At 39.5% G+C, this 20,931-nt stretch overlaps 2 protein-coding genes across 2 annotated transcripts in view; one reads left to right on the top strand and one right to left on the bottom strand.

The window, feature by feature from the left end:
* Positions 1–215: 215 nt before the first annotated feature.
* selenos (selenoprotein S) lies at positions 216–12,848 on the bottom strand. The gene is made up of 6 exons (XM_085409634.1): positions 12,583–12,848; positions 12,191–12,316; positions 9,935–10,041; positions 9,756–9,845; positions 7,575–7,647; positions 216–1,078 (listed from the first exon to the last, which is right to left on the bottom strand). The coding sequence occupies exons 1-6, from the start codon at positions 12,674–12,676 to the stop codon at positions 993–995; spliced, it is 576 nt and encodes a 191-aa protein (XP_085265760.1). The 5' UTR covers positions 12,677–12,848; the 3' UTR covers positions 216–992.
* A 2,910-nt stretch (positions 12,849–15,758) lies between these two features.
* Positions 15,759–20,931, top strand: part of chsy1 (chondroitin sulfate synthase 1) — a 33,519-nt gene continuing 28,346 nt past the window's right edge. The window contains exon 1 of the mRNA XM_085409741.1: positions 15,759–16,475. Within this exon, the coding sequence (XP_085265867.1) occupies positions 16,153–16,475 (323 nt within the window). The 5' untranslated portion in view covers positions 15,759–16,152. The remainder of the gene's footprint in view (positions 16,476–20,931) is intronic.

The following is a 20,931-nucleotide window of genomic DNA, read 5'->3' as shown; positions in this document are numbered from 1 at the left end:
GCGCATTCAAGCTGCTCAGACGCTCTCCATGTTTGGCAGCACATACCTGTGTGAACAGTTGTTCTCTTTGATGAAGCTAAAAACATCACACCGGAGCCGTCTTACTGATAAACACCTTGACTCAATCCTGAGGACTTCCTCAGCTCAGAGCCCGACCCCGAACATTGATGAACTTTTGTCTGTGTTTTGTCTGTGTGAAATGAAAAAGCTCAAGGTCATTTCCTGAACGGCTGTTTTACTTTTCACACTACAGTGTTTAGACTCCACACAGCCATTTGTCTTTAAGAACACTGTGGTGTTACTGCTGCTTCAGTAACAACAACATTCAGTTCTTCAAAGATATGCTGTGGAGTGTCTGAGAAGCACAATGTACTGGTTTCCACATTACACACAATGTAAATAATACAGTAACTGTTAATAAGACAACACATTTAAAATCCTGCAGACTGTATTCTTTATTGTATAATGCAAATGAGCACAACAATGTACAGAACCTCCTTCCATTTTTATATATCAATTTTTTCAACTATATAATCCGAAAGTTCAATTTCATTCTGTTTTATCCACCAGCTAGAGTCCTGGAGTAATATAAACTATTCAGCTATAGTGGCACACTTAGGTATAAACAAAATAAAATATATAAGGAGACCCCCCCCACACACGCACACACACACATACACTGGTTGTGTGAAAATCATCAGCCAACCCTACTGGTTATAACCGTTTATAGGAATGGCTTCATGACAAGCAAATAATTTTCAGTTCAGTTATCTACGAAAAGCATACAATGGGTTGAAAGTGAACACTGAAGAGAAATAAAACATGGTGCAGGTACATGTCATCAATTATGCCAACTGATCAACAACTATGAAGTATTCTCAACTCTAATAAAGCATGGGATAGGTGACATTATCAGCTTAATTTCCACAGCCAGTGTGTACATCAGGATGTCAGAGGTCAAAGGTCCAGCAGTCCAGCGCCTCCAACCTTTTTTAACCTCATCCACCAGATGAGGGTCCTCTCCTGCCAGGTCTCCAGGAACAAGAACCTCCTCCCTGTCCAGTGAGGGGATTGTAATCTGTAAAACATGCAAAGAAGAAAGGAAGCAGACAAAAGAAACATTTAACACATTAAAACAAAATTAAGCTTTTTGTTCTAAAACGCAGAGAGTTGAGGTTTTTTGAGTTTTTGCTTTGTAATAAACTTCAAATCAGTGTTTCAGCTGATCTGTTCTTAAAGCCAATATTCCAGTAGGGAAAAACTATTTGATCATTTGTTCACTTTCAAACTTCTTTTCAAGTGTGCTCACCTCCAAAGGAAAAAAAAAGAAAAAAAGAGTCTAATTTTTGATGGTAATTCCATTCATTTAATTTCTTAATGATATAGAGAGAATATCAACGAGAAATGTCTCGATGCAGTTAACTACGATGACCTGGATGACTGAGAACCTTCACAGACTTGATGCAGTTAAGGAAATTCCAAGTTGACTCGGTTCCTCTGGATATAACGTTATCACTGGGAGAAACGTTTCGTCATCATCCAACTGCCTTCTTCAGTCTCAGCTGACTGCAGGTTCCCCCGCTCAAACTCAATGTGTATATTGTCATCATTGAAAAAGTTTCCACAACGTCACATGATACAGTCAGACTGAGCGGACGGTCTTTCCTCAGCTCCCACTGGTACATGTTCATGTTTAATGATTCCTACTTTCTGTACAACCTCGAAAAAGACGCCTCCCACAAGAGCTGCAAAATCTGTATCCAACAAATCTCCTGAAAAGTCAGAAGTGAATGAGGGCTAAGGAGGTCTATCTGATCATTCATTAGTAAGCATAACTATTTACCTGCCTGATTTTGACCCTTATTCACACCAGCGGAGGATGACTGCATATTTAACAAACAGTCCTGTATTTATTGAGTACATCACTAAACAGTGGAATGTTTTTATATAAGTCCATCGACAAGAAGCTTGGTGACAACTGTGATTATTCAGAAACAGAAGAAACATCAATAACCCAAGGTCTGGAGCTACATGCACCCTTGCTCATGGTGTGAGGACGATCATGAAAAAGGAGGTGGATCAGCCCTGAACTGCACAAGAGGAGCTTGTTAATGATCTAAAAGCAGTTGGGACCGAAGTCACCAAGAACACCACTGGTAACACATTATGCCATATTAGACTTATCTTGCAGCACCCACAAGATCCCCCTGTGGTGTCGCATATACGCATATATTTTTAAGACTATGAGTTCTTTTCTAAATGTACCACAGTCGACCACCCTGAAAGCCTTTGCTGACGTATGTAATCAATTCCTTTCTTTGTAAACAAGGTTGAGTCTATCAGGTCAGGAATAGTATTTTCTACACAATCATTTCTTGGGATTGAAGTGTTTTGAGAAACTGGTCCGACGCCACATGATGTCCTGGCTGCCACCCAACACTCTACCCACTCCAGATCGCATACAGCAAACAGATCAACTGAAGGCACCACTGTTACTACGATCCACACCACAATCTCCCAGCTAGAACAACAAAGGGCGTTACACCAGGCTGCACTTTGTTTTTGTTTTTTTTTTAAGTATGTTTATTGAGATTTTTTGATATAAGGGGAAAAAAAGACAAAAAAGCAACAGACAACACAGCAGCAAGGGCAAAAACACACAAATAAGGCAAAAGATTACACTGCAACGACAAAAATACTACTTCAACACTGGCAATAAACAGAAATAAAACGCTAAGGTGGTAGGCTGAGTTATTGGTGATCGATCAAACAGGACTTTGTTTTAATACATGGTCTAAAAATGGCTGCCACACATCAAAGAAATTACTACTAATCCTCTCCATGTGCAGTAGAGCAGTCAGTTCTGTCAGCCACATTTTGAATTGAGGTACAATATACGACTTCCACAGAGTCAAGATAGTTTTCTTAGCAATTACCATTCTGAACAAAACTGTAGTTTGTGCAGCAGAGCTGAGGTGTAAAAAGGAAGAGGAAGATCCAAACAATGCAGTTATTGGGTCCGGCTCTAATGTGCGATTATAGATACCAGAAAAACATTTAAAAATGTCCAACCAATAGTTATGCAATTTGGGACAAGTCCAAAATAAACGAGTGAGAGAGCCTTCTCCAAGTTTACAACGATCACATATCGGACTGATAGAAGGAAAAATCCTGTGGAGTTTAGTTTTTGAATAATGACGTCTGTGAAGCACTTTGAATTGAATCAACCGATGCCTGCATTTATAGAGCAACAATGGATCCTACACAGACTCCTCTCCCACACCTCATCTCCAATTTGCAAACCAAGCTCCTCCTCCCATGCCATCTTCAAAAAGTCAGATTTAAAATTTAAATACTCAGAAAAAGCTTTCACAAAACCAGAAACCAACTTTTTAGAATCCGGGGAGCTCAGAAGGAGAGCAAAAATTGACCCCTCTCCCAGAAGAGATGGAAAATTTAGGATACTCTGACGAACATAGTTTCTTATCTGTAAATAATGAAAAAAATGTGACGCAGGGAGAGAGAACTTGTTCTGCAACTGAGTAAATGATGCAAACTGCCTGTCAATATATAAATCTTTGAGAGTAATAATACCTTTCTGTGTCCAGACCTCAAATAAGGCGTCTAAACATGAGGGTGGAAATGCATGATTACAATATGCTGGAGTATGGATCGAAGTGTCCGGTAGAGCACAACCTTTTTTGATCTGACGGAAGATTTTAACGCAGTTCGAAACTATAAAATTATTGACCTTGGTTCGCGGATTAGAGGACGAAAAAAGAAGAGCAGGGAGGGAACGATTCTCCACCCCACCACTCTCTGTGACCACCCGGGGTGGGGTCTCGGCAGACATGACCTTTCTGTACCCTTCCTGCCAGTGAGCAGGAGTTCTGGCGTTTGCAGCCCAATAATAAAACTGAAACAGTGGCAGAGCAAATCCACCCGTAAGTTTAGACTTACATAGATGAACTTTTGGTATCCTGTGAGCTTTAAAGCCCCAAACACATGGTAATACTACTGAGTCGACCACTTTAAAAAGTTGCTTATTCAAAAAGATAGGTGAGTTTAAAAATAAATATAGAAATTTAGGAAGGGAAACCATTTTGATTACATTAATGCGACCTACCATGGGAATAGGGAGAGCCCTCCATTTCTCAATGTCCTTTTTCAATTTTTCAACTTGTTCAAGATAATTCAACTTAAAGATCAATTTAGGATCCTTAGGCAAAATAACACCAAGTATTTCAATCTGTCTGTAATTTTAAAAGGCAAAATTTTCAAAAGATCAACATCCAAGTTAAAGCCACAAACTCACTCTTCTGCCAATTAATTGTATAACCTGAGATTTCCCCAAACGACCTCACCACATCTAAGAGTACAGGAACAGATCGCTCAGGGTTTGACAAGAACAAAACAACATCATCTGCATATGAAGAACAAGCTGCTCTTTGTTGACTTTAGTTCTACGTTAACTGATACAGACGGACAGTAAAACTGCTGCATATTGGACTTCCTTTTATCAGAAACTTCTCTTGGCCTGTGTACAGAGAGTTAGAGTGGGACCTCAGCTTTCATCAGCCTTTACACCGGCTCTCCACAAGGCTGTTTACTAAGTCCCCTCCTGAACACTCCGTACACACATGACTCTGTCAGTACCCAACCAAGACAATGCAGTCATTAAGTTCACAGATGACACCACCGCTGTGGGGCTCATCTCTGAGGGAGACGAAACAGCGTACAGAGCTGAGGCTCAGATGCTATTGGATTGGTGCGCAGACAACAACCTGGTATTGGACTTCAGAAGGACGAAGTCAGTGCTACAGCCCATCAGCATCAACAGGAAGTGTTTGGAAAGCGTGTCCAGTTTCAAGTTCCTGGGTGTGCACATAGACACCGACCTCCAATTGAGCTCAAATACCTGAGAGGTTTTAAAGAAGGCCCAACAGCGTCTCCAATTTCTGAGAATCCTCCAAAAATGGACCTGAAGAGGGAGCTGCTCATCGTCTTCTACTGTTGTGCCATTGAAAGTGTGCTGACATACTGTACTGTATCTCCAGCTGCACCATGGCACACAAAAAGGCACTTGAGATGGTCATTAATATGGCCCAAAAAAAATCACTGGACAGCCTCTGCCCTCCCTAAAGGACCTATGCAGCGCTTGCTGCGCTTGCAACATCCTACAGGATTGCACACACCCAGGACACCGGGTGTTTAAGTTGCTGCTGTCTGGATTCAGGCTGCTGAGGTCACAGACAAACAGACTCAAGGACAGCCTTTACAACAAGGCAATAGCCCTAACCAATGCTAACAGCTGACCTGATTAGCTACCTCCCTGGGCTTTTCTGGTAGGAAATAATGTGCAATAAACATTCATTCTTTAATATATTAGGCCATACCTATTTGCACTTTTTATCCAATCTAAAGTTTACTGTGCTCTGTTTTGTTGACGTGGGACAATTGTCCCATTTCGTTATACTACTGTACTAAGCATGAATGTGCAATGATAATAAAGAGTTATCTTATCTTATTGTGCAATCAAAGCTTCATTATGATCACACCCCCTTAACCTGAATGTAGGGAATAACCAAGCAAACATTTATGGGAAAGAATCGTCTGAATCCTGACGATGAATAAATAAACACTTTAATAACACAACTTGTTAAATGTATTACGTAGAAGAATAGAATAGAATAGAATAGAATAGAATAATCCTAAAAAACAAGGGGAAATTTGGTACATCTTAACAGTAGTTTTACTAATAATGTGTGGATTACATACATGGATTTAAATTCAGTGAAGTGCCTGCTGTAAACCACTTGAATTTTTTTTAACCCTTCTGCACCCCTCTGATAAATAGCTGCAGTAGGAGACCGTTAAGAGAGCGCAGAGTGTCATTACCATCACAGCAGATTCTTTTGTCACACATCTGGTGATCGTTCGAACAGCTCTCCAACACCCATAGAAGGCCACCGACTCCACATGTAGACCATATTCCATGAATCATTGACAGGAAGTATTTACAGAACACTGTTATAAAACCAGTCCTTTTCTTTGTATTCTCCCGAACTTCCCGACGTTCAAATTAGAGATGGCACAATACCACTTTTTTATGTCCGATGCCGATATCCTAAATTTGGATATCTGCCGATACCGATATGAATCCGATATAGTGTAATTTTTAATATCTTGCTGCATTGTGTATAAGTTCATAGTCAAGTTTTAAAAAACAAACAAACACTAAAGCTATTCTGCTATACCTGTATTCAAAAAATACACTGCACCCAAAATGTTTCATAGTTAGCAACACTCATCAATCTAATAAACTTAAACCTGCACCATCCTCCCTATTCTGGTGTTTTAAAGAGTAGTTAGCAGGAATATTAAACAACCTAACTAATAGGGTTGCAAACTCCCAGCAAAAAAAAAAAAAAAAAAAAAAATAGGGAACCACCCCTCACCTCATGATGCTTAATCGATGTAATCAACTTTACTTTAATGCATGTGTAAAAAAAAAAAATGCACAGAAATAAATTATTTTTCTACAATAATTAAATAGATATAACATCTTTCTTCTACAGAACTGCAGACTGCACTGATTATATCTTCCCAAAAGTACTATGGCTTACTAGAGTGTATTAGACTTAACAGTTACTATATACAGTAATGGACTTCTATATATTTTACATCAGGTAAAAACTTTGGGTGTAAGATTCAGATAATTAATTATTAAAAGCGAGACATTTTAAATGAGAATAAGAAAGAAAAGTATGTCTTTGTGCCCCCTTTTCCCTGTTCATGCCCTATCGGCCCCCCTGGCTAAACTTTGCTAGATTCGCCCCTGCACAGTTATGTCAGCTGTAGAAAAAGATCCTGGTGTAGAATTTATTTAATATTACTTTCTAACAACAGCTTATCAAGCTTAAACGTGCTGCTGTTGTTCAGCCGCTGGTTTCCTCTTTCTGGTGCAAAGTGGGCCAAAAACAAAGAAGAGAAAAGCCGATCAGCTGATCACAGATCAGTTTCATGATTGAAGTAGCAGCAAGAAGAGGCAGTCGCTCCATATATCGGTTGTTAAGCTTAACGTGGGAATGCTTTACAAACATTCAGAGATGAACTTACACACTTGCTTTACTTCTCTCGGGGAAACCTTTCTCGGAGATGAAATGCCGGGTTGGTAGCGAGGCTACAAATGCTAAACCAGACCGCCAACAGGTCTTGCACGCCACAGCCGCTCTATCACGTGAGCACACTGCTCTGACGTGCAAAGGTTATCAGCTGAGTTACGCCGTGTTGCAAGTTTTGTGAGGTGCTTTTGTGATATTTAATGGATCGATTACATTTTTTATTTCTCTCCGATATCCGATCCAGTAATTTAGGTCAGTATCGCACCGATACCGATACGTAATATCGGATCGGTCCATCTCTAGTTCAAATGAGGGATTTTTGTTTTTCTTATTTTAGTGCCTGTTGTTCAGCTGCCATGCTTCATTTGCATATGGGGGGGTTGTAACTGTGTTGCCTCCTCAGCACATATGTCAGTCATATAAACAAACCCTACCTCATCTACTACGTACCTGCATTGCGAAAAGGCCTCTTGTCCTTCTTTGGTTTCAGCATCGTCTGGGATGAGCTGGTCTCCTCAGTAGTCTGCAGTGACACATATTAGAATAAAATCTTTATTGTCACTGTTACAAGAACAATAAAAGGCAGTTTGGCATCTCTCCATGTGTGTGAGGAACACAATAGCGTAAGTATTAACTAGGGGTGCACCGATACACAAAATTCACGGTTCGGTTCGATACTTTGGTGTCACGGTTCGATATTTTTTCGATACAAAAAAATGTTCATGCCTTTTTAATTTGTTATTTATTAAAATTATAAATATATATTTTAACTCAAAAGTACAGTTTTTAAATTTAATGTTGCTGAAACAACAAAGTAATAAAAAAATAAATCTGATGGAGAAATCCCTCATCTTTGGAAAAGAGTCCATTACAGAGAAATGGCTCTTTCCAAAATAAAAGCTATACTATACGCTTCTTCTGGGCTATATTCTCAGCAGCATATTAAACATATCAAGGCAAGGCAAGTTTATTTGTATAGCACAATTCAACAACAAGGTGATTCAAAGTATATCAGGTTTTCACATGAAAACCAAAATAGTTCCAAACGCCAGATCTGAATGAGGGTGGGGGAGGTTCAATTTCGGCTAGCGTTGAGGCAGTTGCCATGTTGCAAGGAGCTTAACTTCTGTTCCTGTCACTACCCGATCCGGACCGTAACGATAGTTACGGGTCAGAGTATCTGTTGAGATGTTAAGAATAACAAGCATCTCTTAAAATGTTTCCAATAATGAAACATTGTAATACAATGTAGACAAAAACGATAAATAAAAAGATAGTGACAGATCAGGACTCCTCGATCCTTACTGCGCATGTGCAAAGTTGGACCGTACAAATCGGGTCTACCCGATCTGTACCGCGCATGTGCAGGGTTTTCTTCTTCTTCTGTTCGTTTAATGGCAGTTTACTCCCCAGTGTACGAGGATACTGCCACCTGCTGACCGAGCGGTCTAACCCTATTGTAAACTGAATTAGCGTCATTACAAACATGTGTTAAATTTGATTTAGTGACAGTCGAGTGTGTTTATGCTCGTCTGTGTGGAGAGGATTGTTGGAATAGTGATGATGATGTCTGCTGTCACTGTCAGTTGTCAGTAAACACTTCATCTGGCTGCTGAATTGTCACGTGACATGTTACAAAGTCTGTATTATTAACTCTGTAATTAGGCGCCATTCTTCTTATTTTACGGCGCTGTTGCTCAATCGGGGGACGCTCTCTGTTGAGGAGAAAAGCATGAATTTGTTTGTATACGGATTATCCATTGTTTAAATGTCCCGGGCAGTCGAAAAGGAGGCAGAGCTGTTGAGAAATGCTAGGAGCTAACTGGGCGCTAACCGCATCATTCAAATATATTGAATGTCGCAATGTTGGCAAAGAGAGGAAGTGACGTAAGATTTGCGCATGCGGGGTACCGATCGGGTTTCCGGTACGGATCGGGTAGTGACAGTCCCGCTAGCTTGCGCTGCGCTCAGTGGATCTGCGCTCGACAGTGCAGCCTTGGCGAAGTAGTCGAGCGCAGATCCACTGAGCGCTCAACACAGACAGCATCGTCAGAAGAAAAGTTGATAAAATAAATTAAAAATGTTGTATTGTTCGATACATATGCGTACCGAACCGAAAGCACTGTATCGAACGGTTCAATATCGATACGAGTGTCGTTGCACCCCTAGTATTTACACAATAACAGACACATTTACATTTACACTAGAACGATATGTACAAGTTATACATACACCTGCACCTGCAGTTGTGCATGTAGCTAAACAGGAAAAACCTTCTAAAATCATGAGTTCGAGGAAACTGTAAGTGTAGCTTACATTACGAGGTGAAATACTAGGGAATCGATCTGGAACAAGAAGTAGAAGCCAGAGATGACACCTGGCTATACCCCTTCAACAAACTAATTACATTGTGATGTATGGCTGCGTGGAAACTGCGGGAAATCAGATCGCTTCTTTATTTCAATGTGAGGCCACGTCAACAGCTACATGAGTAAATATACTTTAACTTCACAAGCTTTACTGAAATTGTCTAAATAACTTGTTAAATGAACGAGTATCATAACAGCCGTACTTGAGGACACACCCTTTCACAGAGCAGCACAAATACAAATGTTTCAGATGAAAAATTACCTGAGAGAGTTTTGGAGCTCCTTTATAACTCTTTCCCTGCTGCATACTCTCCCACATCTCTATTTTCTGCCTCCTCTTCTCCTCTTCTTGCTGTCCACAAATTAAATAAAAACAGTGTGTTGACATCTGATATTGACAGAAAATCATCCTTCTTTGATTTTCTTTTTTACAAACTCTACCAATTTCTGTTTCTCTCTAAAGATGGACGCTTTGGCATCAAGCTCTTCTTGCATCTTCATCCTGGCTGCTGCCATAGCCTCTTCTCTCCTTTCCACCAGTGTTGGATCTTTATGTAACAAACAGAAATCGAAAGTTAAATCAGGACGATGCAATAACATATCTAATAACATATCTTCAAGAGAAATACAGGTTACCAAGGGCAGATTTTTCTATATACCTACAGATCAGACACTTCGTAAAGACAGATGTAGTAACCGAAAAATCAGACTTGTGTCTAAGGACTTCCAAGTCAAATAATATTGCGTGACGTTCTAGCTATAGTACATATAGTACATATAGTACATTACAAGGACAGAGACAAACAAACATGGAAAGAGAACTGAGAACAGAAAAATTCAGAAATATGTGGAAAAGGTTTTTAAACGTCATGTGTCCCAAATTTGTTTTCAAAGACTTACAAAATGCATATAACACCAGATCCCCTTTAATTACATAGAGAACACAGCATCAACTCCTTCCCTACAGCCACCTGTGTGCAAACAAAATGTGCACCTCATCCCCCCTTCTTCTCCCACATGTTTGCACTGAGTTGGAGATGCTCTGGATCTCATTGTACATCTGTATAGTGACAACAAGTGCATTCTATTCTATTCCTCTCTAAGAAAAAGCTGTTGTAACCCTTGAAGCCTGGATAACAACAGTGACTGATACCCACAACCTAAACGGGATTCGATACATCAAAAAGAGAACGGACTGGAGAACTTTGAATGGGCCTGTGATCCATTACTGTTGTAAATGATTTAACTGATTAAGGACAAGACATTCTAACACACCTGAGCCAGTGTGACAATGTAATTGCCCCCTAACCTAATTAATGGTTGTGCAACTCTTGCCAGCAAGAACCCCAGTGGATTGTTTTCAGTAACAGCAATGCATATTTGACATCGCCTGGGGGGGATTTTTTTCTTTTTTCTTTTAAATTAGCTACACTGTAGAGTTTGAGGATGAATAGTCTGTTTAAGGTCATGTTGAAACATTTTAATCTGACTTTGATCAGGCCACTTCAAAAACACATTTGTTTCCTAAATTAATCATTTAGAGGTGGTCTTGTGAGCGCGTTTCAGGTCATTGCCAATAACCCAAGTGTGCTCAAGGGTACAAACTAATTGCTGGATGTTTTTCTGCAGGATTTTCTGGTACAGAATAGAATCCACAGTTTAATCAGCTATGATGTTCAGGTTCGTCTGTTCCACTCTGCATGTCAAATATCCTTGAGCAAGATCCAACGTCAAGTTGCTCTCAGGCAGGCTGCATAAAGCACTTTGAGTGCTCAGTTAGAGTAGAAAGCACTATATAAGAACCAGTCCACATCATGTCATCAGCACAGGAAGTCACTGCAGGGTTCTACTGAACGATAGGCATTACCGCCACATACACGCTCTTATAGGAAGAGAAGAAGTCAAAATAGGAAGCGAAGTCTTTGAGGAGTGCTTTTTGCAAAGAGTTTTCCACAAAGCCTCGTGGTTTAAAAAGTCTTTCTACATCTCTAAATGTATACATTTGTATATCCCCAAGTTTCTGTAGTGGAATTTAATTAAAATGGCAGTAAAACCATTACAGTCAGGGAAAAAATATTTGAAGCCTAATTCATTTTGTAAGTTTGCCCACTAACAAAGGATCTGCCTATAATTTCACTGGTAAGGTTATTTAGGCAGAGAGATTCAGGACAATCACAAAAAACTCGGAAAAAATTCGCGCTCAATGGATGTGGCGCAACACACCGGGTTACAAAAATCACTGAAGCGCCACACAGTGTGACGTCAAACTCAGAGCACGAACCAGTTAAAGGTGGTCAGCACCATACCTCCCTTGTGGGAAGAAAACAAATTTCCACCGCTTGGATCCGAGATCTCGTTCTTTTGATGACGACCCAGAGTTTGTGACCATACACGAGGACAAGAATGTAGATCAACCAGTAAATTATCCAGCTGGAGGTAACAACTTGTTCCTTTCATCACTTTATCTGGCTGAAGACTCAAACGTAGAGGTGCTACGTCACACTCAGCTGTTAATTGCCACAGAGCGTCCTACACCCACGAGGAACAAGCCTGACTTGTTGCTGAAAACGTTGAACAAGCTCTCACTGTCCTGCTGCAGCATAACATTGGATACGAGAAGCTGCACTTCGTGCTGATATAATTCTTATCTTTGTAATACTGTGGTTGCTGCACGAATATAAAGTGAGTTGTGCTGACCTTGTGAGGCTTGTGGCGTTGGGCTGCGCTGGCTTGATCTCCTCTTGTTCAAGTGCAGAATGAGCAGGTAGAACATCACAGCTCCAAACACCAGGTACCAGCCATAATGGGCCACGAACTCCTCAACTACAGCAATTCAGTTACAACAGAAATAAACAATAATCTAAGTAGCTGTGACATTTTAACAACGAAACGATGGAAACAACATTTTTTCAATAAATACAATCTTAAAAGAATAAAATACTAAATGTTTGCGGGTTTATGTACAGCTCAACATGTCGCCTTCATCCCACCTTAACATGAGCTACAGACAGATACGTCTTACGAACGTTAGTAACTGTATTCCTATATTCTTTATCATTTAAGCTGGTTAATTAAACGTACACGCTTACCAGTCAGGCTCAGGGAACTCAAGTCTTGGTTTTTTAAGGGTGGCTTCTTCACATGGAAAGTGGAATCATCGTCTTCGATCGTTACATCATCCATTCCACACTCAGACGAGCTGACCGTCTCAGACAGCGTCGCGTACAGGCTTCTGTTAGCTCGTAACTGCTTTCTTTTCCAAAGAGCTTCTTTAAAACTTGCTACACAAAATGTAGATGGTTATTTACGATGACGTGTTGGCGGAAGCCAGATGAATCATTCGAGCACGCGACCGTGTCGCGCAAAAGAGGTCACTTCCTCTTCATACCTTTCATAATAAAAGTTAGAGACACAGATCATCAAACAAATTTAAATATTGGAAAAAGATAACACAAGTAAACACAAAGTGCAGTTTCTAAATTATTAAGGTTACCATCGAGCTCAGAACAACACCAAAGAATATGATCGTCATCAGGAGGGGACAATGCAAAGCAAAAGAAGTCCCTGTTTTACCTCATGGGGTTCAGTGTTGCTGTTGATGGGTTGTTGCTGATGGTGCTGGGGGGCTGAGACTGTAGACGTTAAAATCTCCAAAGGAGAGCTGGTAGCTGATTAAACAAGTGTTATGGGATAATAATTAAATGCAAAGATCTGTGACAGCGCTTGGATCCACGAGGCAACAGATTTTTAAAAAAAGTGGGAAATAAACGAGGCTCTGCCTGTGACTCGCTCTTTGCCTCTCTTCCTCCTTCACTCTCCTCATCTCATCTACCACTGTCCGTTTGCTGTCCATCTGAGAACAAAGCACAATTTGTTATTGCATTAATCTGTTATTTTATTATCCACACTTAACAACTCTGCACCATTAATCCATAATAAAGTAATGATAGAAAAGTGTTATAGAACCAAAACATTGTAGTTGTGTTTATTGTTGTTTTTCTACTTGAACACTCCTGCAATGCAACAACTGGTACGTGTGTTATTGTTACCTGTGCTCTTTGTGATCCAGCTGGTGAGAGATCCACTGTAGCTCATGTATTCACTGTTTCCTCCTCCTCTCCTTACAGGGCCGGTCTGGACAGTGTTATATCATGCGTGATCATTTTAAAATATCTATACACATAAAACACGCACACCCACATGCATGTACAGTGACATATTATACCTTCTCCAGAATACTTTACATACTACAGCAACAGGTTTCGATCATGGTGCTGATCCGGAATCATTTCCTTGTTATTTATCTCCAGTGCTATAACAATAAAGTAATAAGAAAAGTAATAAATATAAAATAATGTATTTATAATGATTCAGTTTGACTATCCACTCGGTGCAAGGCTTTCCGCCTTATTAAATGCTTAAACTTTAAAGATAATAATTTTGCTGCTATAAAATCAGCACTTGTCATATTTGAAATATAAATCGAATATAATCTGTTTCTTGATGTATTTTCTTTAAAATAAATGGGGGCAGCATGGTGGCACGGTGGTTAGCACTGTTGCCGCACAGCAAGAAGGTCCTGAGTTCAATTCCACCATCAGGCCGGGGTCTTTCTGTGTGGAGTTTGCATGTTCTCCCCGTGTTTGCGTGGGTTCCCTCCGGGTACTCCGGCTTCCTCCCACCGTCCAAAGACATGCAGCTTGTGGGGATAGGTTAATTGGATAATCCAAATTGTCACTAGGTGTGAATGTGAGTGTGAATGGTTGTCTGTCCCTGTGTGTTGGCCCTGCGACAGACTGGCGACCTGTCCAGGGTGTACCCCGCCTCTCGCCCTATGACAGCTGGGATAGGCTCCAGCGCCCCCCGCAGCCCTGAAAAGGAGAAGCGGAAGCGAATGGATGGATGAAATATCTTCTGCTTGTTGCTTTTCCTTAGTAGTAGTTTCTTGGCAGCTACCTGATTCACACAGTCTCCTCTTAACAGTTGATGTAGAGATGTGTCTGCTACTGGAACTCTGTGTGGCATTTATCTGGGGTGCTGTTTTGTGATTTCTGAGGCTGGTGACTTGGATGAATTTATCCTCAGCAGCAGAGGTGACTCTTGGTCTTCCTCTTCAGGGGCGGTCCTCATGTGAGCCAGTTTTGTTGTAGCGCCTGGTGGTTGTTACGACTGCATCCTTTTAACAGGAAGAAAAACCCAGACGATAAGGCTTTTCCTTACCACTTTTGGCAAACATGTGATCATTGGGGGGCGTCTGATTTTTGTTATTTTCTCTCTATTATTGCAGGGTCTTTACCTTATAATATAAAGTGCGACTTGCACTATAGAAATAAAATTGAATTGAAATGACATGTATATGGGAGGTGTACTTTTGCAGAATTAAAAGTAAACATGGTGATATTTTGTGCTCAGTATTTTTTATTATCTCAATTGAAAACACAAACAAGAAAAATCTTGAAAATAAATCTTCTTAATTTTTTTTAAACTGTTAATAACAAAGGATTTTTGTCATTTACTTTCAGAATGTTCAGTTTGACATTTTTGATAAATAGGGAAACCATTGTTTCTTAAGAGGGTGGTGTGTGTCAAAAAAAGAGTGCCAGGAGTCTTTCATGACGACTTTCATGAGGTTTTCCCAGCAGAACGTTGCAGTTCACAGAGATCGTCAATTTAATACACGCCAGAAGCGCTTTTTATTGTCACTTATTGACGTGGCCTAAAAAGAAACATGCTGTAAAATCTTCCACAATGAAGACAAGGCACAGTTTTCGACGTGGTGACGAACGCCACCACAAGCACTTGGGGGCGCTAGAGTTCAGAGAACAAGCATGCTGCATTTAAGGACGTTAGACTTTCAAAACTTTATTGTGACTCGTTCTTTTATCGGCCACAGATCTTAATAAATGACGGCGTAATAAAATGACATACTGATACAAATTTTTGTCTTGGAAAAACGATTTTATGTTAATAGGCTTTTACACGTCACACTCAGCATTATCAGCATGTGTGTACACAATCAAGCAATGTGACTTTTGTTAGAACAGTTTCACGCAATAGCTCGTGCATTAGTGACACTTATAGTCACTAACTATATAACTACTACTGCTTTAATGTAAAGTGTTATTAACTATGGCAGAAAGAAGCTACGCTTTGGCTACATTTACACAGCAGATGAATTTAGACGTGTGAGTATGGTTTCACACGCAGCTTAAAGGCAGCACCGTCGGGCCCACGGGGGTGGAGGCGATTAGAAGATTTCTACGGAGCTGCCGTTGGGTCAAACCACTGTTAAACCCTTCGCGATCATTCTTCTCGACAGACATTCTTGCCATGTCTAGATAATGGTGAGAGTCGGACCACTACTGAACGCTAAGTGATAAAAAGCTACTGCGCTTTTCGATCGCTGTGAAATTCGTCCATGATCGACAGCGGGGGACGGCTTGATCGCCCGAAGGACCAACGACAGAGAATTGTTCAAGTGACGGCTTCAGTAAGACTGTTGCGATGCTACGTAGGCATCTGGAAGAAAAGGGCTTTTCTACCATGAGAGATTGCGCGTGAGCCCGGTTTTCTGGCGGAAAACGAGCTCTATCGACCCAGTCTTCAGTGTTTGTATCGAGACGATCGAGTCTTGCTTATCGCTTTTACCGACAGAGCTAATGAAGTTTGGGGGAATGGCAGGTCGAAGTCGAAGAGCCTGGTTTAGTGTTCTGTTGGGACTGGTTGTTGGGTTCACACTGGCTTCCAGGCTGATTTTACCCAAGGCGAGTGAGTTGAAGAAAGCTGGACAGAAAAGAAAAGCCAACTCTGCCGGGTGTGGGCTCAACGGGGGTCTCGGGAAAGAATACGGGGGAGTCTTGTGGCCTGAAGTTAACGGTTCACCGCCGACTGAGAAATCTGCTTCCAGATCGAACAATTTCCTATTTGTTGGCGTCATGACTGCCCAGAAGTACCTGAACAACCGTGCCGTGGCAGCACACAGGTATGTGACGCCACTTACAGAACAATGCCCGAACCTATCAATTTAATATAAAAGAACTAAACTTGGAAACGCACGGGCCTCTTGTACAGTAGCCTCTTCAGTTAACCGGCTATACGTATTATAACGTGAAACATAATGATATTTATATGTTAGCACACAAATATGCCACATTATGTGACACGTATAGCAATGTTCTGTCCGCTACCAGCTCGTATGGAGAGTAAAACTGCTTTAACTTCGACTGGTCGTGGCTGAGGAGGTAGACGAGATCGTCAGCTGTAGATAATCAAACTGGATCACGACGAAGTTCATCACAATTTCTTCTTTTCGTTTTGTTTTAACATATTAGCAAACAGTTGACCCTTTTAAGCAGACATACCTGATGGCAAACAGACAGGAAAAACCTTAAACTTTAAAAAAATATATTTCTAACAAAAACATCAAAAATCAGTCTCTGTTATAGGCTTGAAAAGTGTGACCAGTTTTCTGAGAGCTTTACTTGCATGTAGTGCCCACTTCAAATTTCAATTGGATTCAAGTCTGGACATGTACAAGGTAATACCATAAACCCAGTTTTTGCTTTTTCGCTTTTCAAGCCATATTTTGCTTAATTTACTGCTGTGCTTAGACTGGTGTCAAGCCAGCCTCCAATTCGAGACTTGCAGTCAAGCCAGCCTCCAGTTTGTTTTACGTTCCCTGTGTATTCAAAGTATTACGGGAATGGATGTGGAAACCGGATTTCAAAATAAAAGCCAACTTCGAGTGAATTAACAGATATGTTAAGAACATAATAACATATAATTTAGGCTTTTTTTTTTTTTTTTTTACAAACTCTAATGTTAGATCTATATGACACAGCCTTGTACCCTAATTGTGCCCTGTCACTATCAAGGCCATCTTATTTTGGATTTCAAAGTAAAAGCCCTGTGAATCTTCATTTTTGAACTACTCTTTCAATGACTTAATAATGCTCTTAAAAGCAAAAGTCGTATTTCCAAATACTATTTGAACTTTATATCAACACTTTCCAACCACAGTCTTTTTACAGTGATACCATATCAATATCAAGTCAGTCTGATTTTGCCTTTCATAGTAATGGCCCTTTGAAATTGTCCATAATTGACTTAATCTTCTAACGATTCAAAATGCTCTAAAAAGGAAAATTCCTGTTTCCACAGGGTAATTCCACTCCAGATCAACAGTATACAGCCCCACAGTGATACCATATTAATATCAAGTCATTCTGATTATGCCTTCCAAAATAAAAGACTTTTCAAATTGCCAAGATACGACCTACTCTTTTAAAGATTTCAAAATGCTCTAAAAGTGAAAATTGCTGTTTCCACAGGATAATTTCACTTTAGGTCAACAGTATACAACCTCACGATGTTACCATATCAATTTCAAGTAATTCTGATTATGCCTTCCAAAATAATGGCCTGTTGAAAATGCCAATAACTTACCTAACTTTCAGTGATTTCGGAATGCTCTAAAAAGGAAATTTTCTGTTTCCACAGAATAATTTCACTTTAAATCAACAGTATACAACCCCACAGAGATACGATGTTAAGATCAAGTCACTCTGATTTTGCCTTCCAAAATAAAAGTATTTTCAAATTGCCCGTAGACGACCTACTCGTTTAACGATTTCAAAATGCTCTAAAATGGAAAATTCCTGTTTCCACAGGATAATTCCACTTTAGATCAACAGTATCCAACTTGACAGTAAAACCATGTAAATTTCATGTTGGTCTGATTTCGCCTTTCAAATTAATGGCCCGTCGAATTTGTCCATATGTGATATACTCTTTCAATTATTTCAGAATGTTTTAAAAATGAAAATTGCTGTTTCAACACATATTGGGTTTTCATTTTGAAAAGCAAAATCAGACTCAATTGATTATGACAGAATTGAATCATAAAGATGATGTAAAAGGAAGCTGAAATTGCCACTAGGTTGTAATTGATAGTACGTTTATATTTTAAGTCTGTGGAAAGATGTCATTCTAAATAAAGAAATTACAAAACAGCTTGCAAACCAACCATGACATCTTTCCACAGACTTAAAATATAAACGTACTATCAATTACAACCTAGTGGCAATTTCAGCTTCCTTTTACATCATCTTTATGATTCAATTCTGTCATAATCAATTGAGTCTGATTTTGCTTTTCAAAATGAAAACCCAATATGTGTTGAAACAGCAATTTTCATTTTTAAAACATTCTGAAATAATTGAAAGAGTATATCACATATGGACAAATTCGACGGGCCATTAATTTGAAAGGCGAAATCAGACCAACATGAAATTTACATGGTTTTACTGTCAAGTTGGATACTGTTGATCTAAAGTGGAATTATCCTGTGGAAACAGGAATTTTCCATTTTAGAGCATTTTGAAATTGTTCCAGGATCAAGTCAGATATGGGCAGTTTGAAAATGCTTTTATTTTTGAAAGCAAAATCAGAATGACTTGATATTGATATGGTATCACTGTGGGGCTGTATACTGTTGATCTAAAGTGGAATTACCCTGTGGAAACAGGAATGTGCCATTTTAGAGCATTTTGAAATTGTTCCAGGAGCAACTCAGATATGGGCAGTTTGAAAATGCTTTTATTTTTTAAAGCAATATCAGAATGTTTTGATATTGATATGGTAACATCGTGAGGTTGTATACTGTTGATCTGGAGTGGAATTACCCTGTGGAAACAGGAAATTTCCATTTTAAAACATTTTGAAATCACTGAAAGTTAGGTCAATTATGGACAATTTAAAAAGGCTTTTATTTTGGAAGGCATAATCAGAATGACTTGATATTGATATGGTATCACTGTGGGGCTGTATACTGTTGATCTAAGGTGGAATTACCCTGTGGAAACAGGAATTTTCCTTTTTAGAGCATTTTGAATCGTTAGAAGATTAAGTCAATTATGGACAATTTCAAAGGGCCATTACTATGAAAGGCAAAATCAGACTGACTTGATATTGATATGGTATCACTGTAAAAAGACTGTGGTTGGAAAGTGTTGATATAAAGTTCAAATAGTATTTGGAAATACGACTTTTGCTTTTAAGAGCATTATTAAGTCATTGAAAGAGTAGTTCAAAAATGAAGATTCACAGGGCTTTTACTTTGAAATCCAAAATAAGATGGCCTTGATAGTGACAGGGCACAATTAGGGTACAAGGCTGTGTCATATAGATCTAACATTAGAGTTTGTAAAAAAAAAAAAAAAAAAGCCTAAATTATATGTTATTATGTTCTTAACATATCTGTTAATTCACTCGAAGTTGGCTTTTATTTTGAAATCCGGTTTCCACATCCATTCCCGTAATACTTTGAATACACAGGGAACGTAAAACAAACTGGAGGCTGGCTTGACTGCAAGTCTCGAATTGGAGGCTGGCTTGACACAAGTGTGCTTAGGACGGTGATTCCTTTTTAAAGTTGTAAGTCCAGTTCAATTAAATCCAATTAAATTGACAAAGTCCCAATTCACAACAACCTCAAGTCATTTCGTATCAAAAGGTATAGACCCTACAATTTAGAAGAAAGAGAAAACTGAGTAAAACCCAACAGCCAGATAATCTTTTATGAGCAAGTGGAGAAGTAAAAATAAAAAATGTTTCAACAGAAAGTTCAGGCCATGACCCAGGCGGAAAGAAAAGAGGAAAGTACTCTTCTTTCTTTAGTACCACAGTACTGTAGACAGCATGTGTGCCAAAAACTGTAGTTCATCTGGAAGTGATGAGAGCACATGGGTACATGTTGTTTTTTTGTTTTGTTTTTTATAAATGGTGAAGAAAAAAGATGGAACTGTGACTGCAGTGAACAAAAAGCAGCTCAATACAGTGTAAGATAATGTCTGACATGTTGTAAGGGTAAGTATTTAAAAGAAGTGTAGCAGTGTTACCTTTCAGGTTACTCTACATTAAAGATTACTTTTGCTTTTATGTTTATTTTTGGAGAGGAACCATATTCCATCAGTTTCAGTGTCATTAAAACGTTTAGATTTACAGTTTGAAATAATCTTTATTGTCCTTTACTGGCCAGTAATTCCCACAGAACTCGACTGTGGTTGTGGTGATATTGAGGCATAATGTGTAGGTACATAGACACCCTGTATGTGTGTATGTTTGTAGAAAGAGGCACTTACATGGTTTCCTAACTTATTTAATAAATAATACCATATACAGACAAAAGCTAACTTTCCTCTGATTGGCTGTTCCTTACTGTTTCCAGAGTTGAGATGTCCACATCTTCTCTAACTCTCACAGCCTTTGGTATTTCTCAAGCTGCTGGTAGAGCTATATCGTCACAATGGGCGTCTTCCTCTGCTTATCCACAACTACTATGTCATATTGGTCACCTACCACCAGCTTGTCCGTCTATACCTGGAAGTCTCAAAGGATTTTAGCTTGGTCAGTCTCAACCAACCTAGGGTGTGTATCCC

Source organism: Rhamphochromis longiceps, linkage group LG1 (assembly GCF_057381845.1).
Source record: "Rhamphochromis longiceps isolate RC_006_pf linkage group LG1, R_longiceps_female_GT1.1, whole genome shotgun sequence".
Classification (NCBI taxonomy): domain Eukaryota; kingdom Metazoa; phylum Chordata; class Actinopteri; order Cichliformes; family Cichlidae; genus Rhamphochromis; species Rhamphochromis longiceps.
Note: the sequence above shows the minus strand (reverse complement) of the source record. Positions and strands in the feature narration are given on the sequence as shown.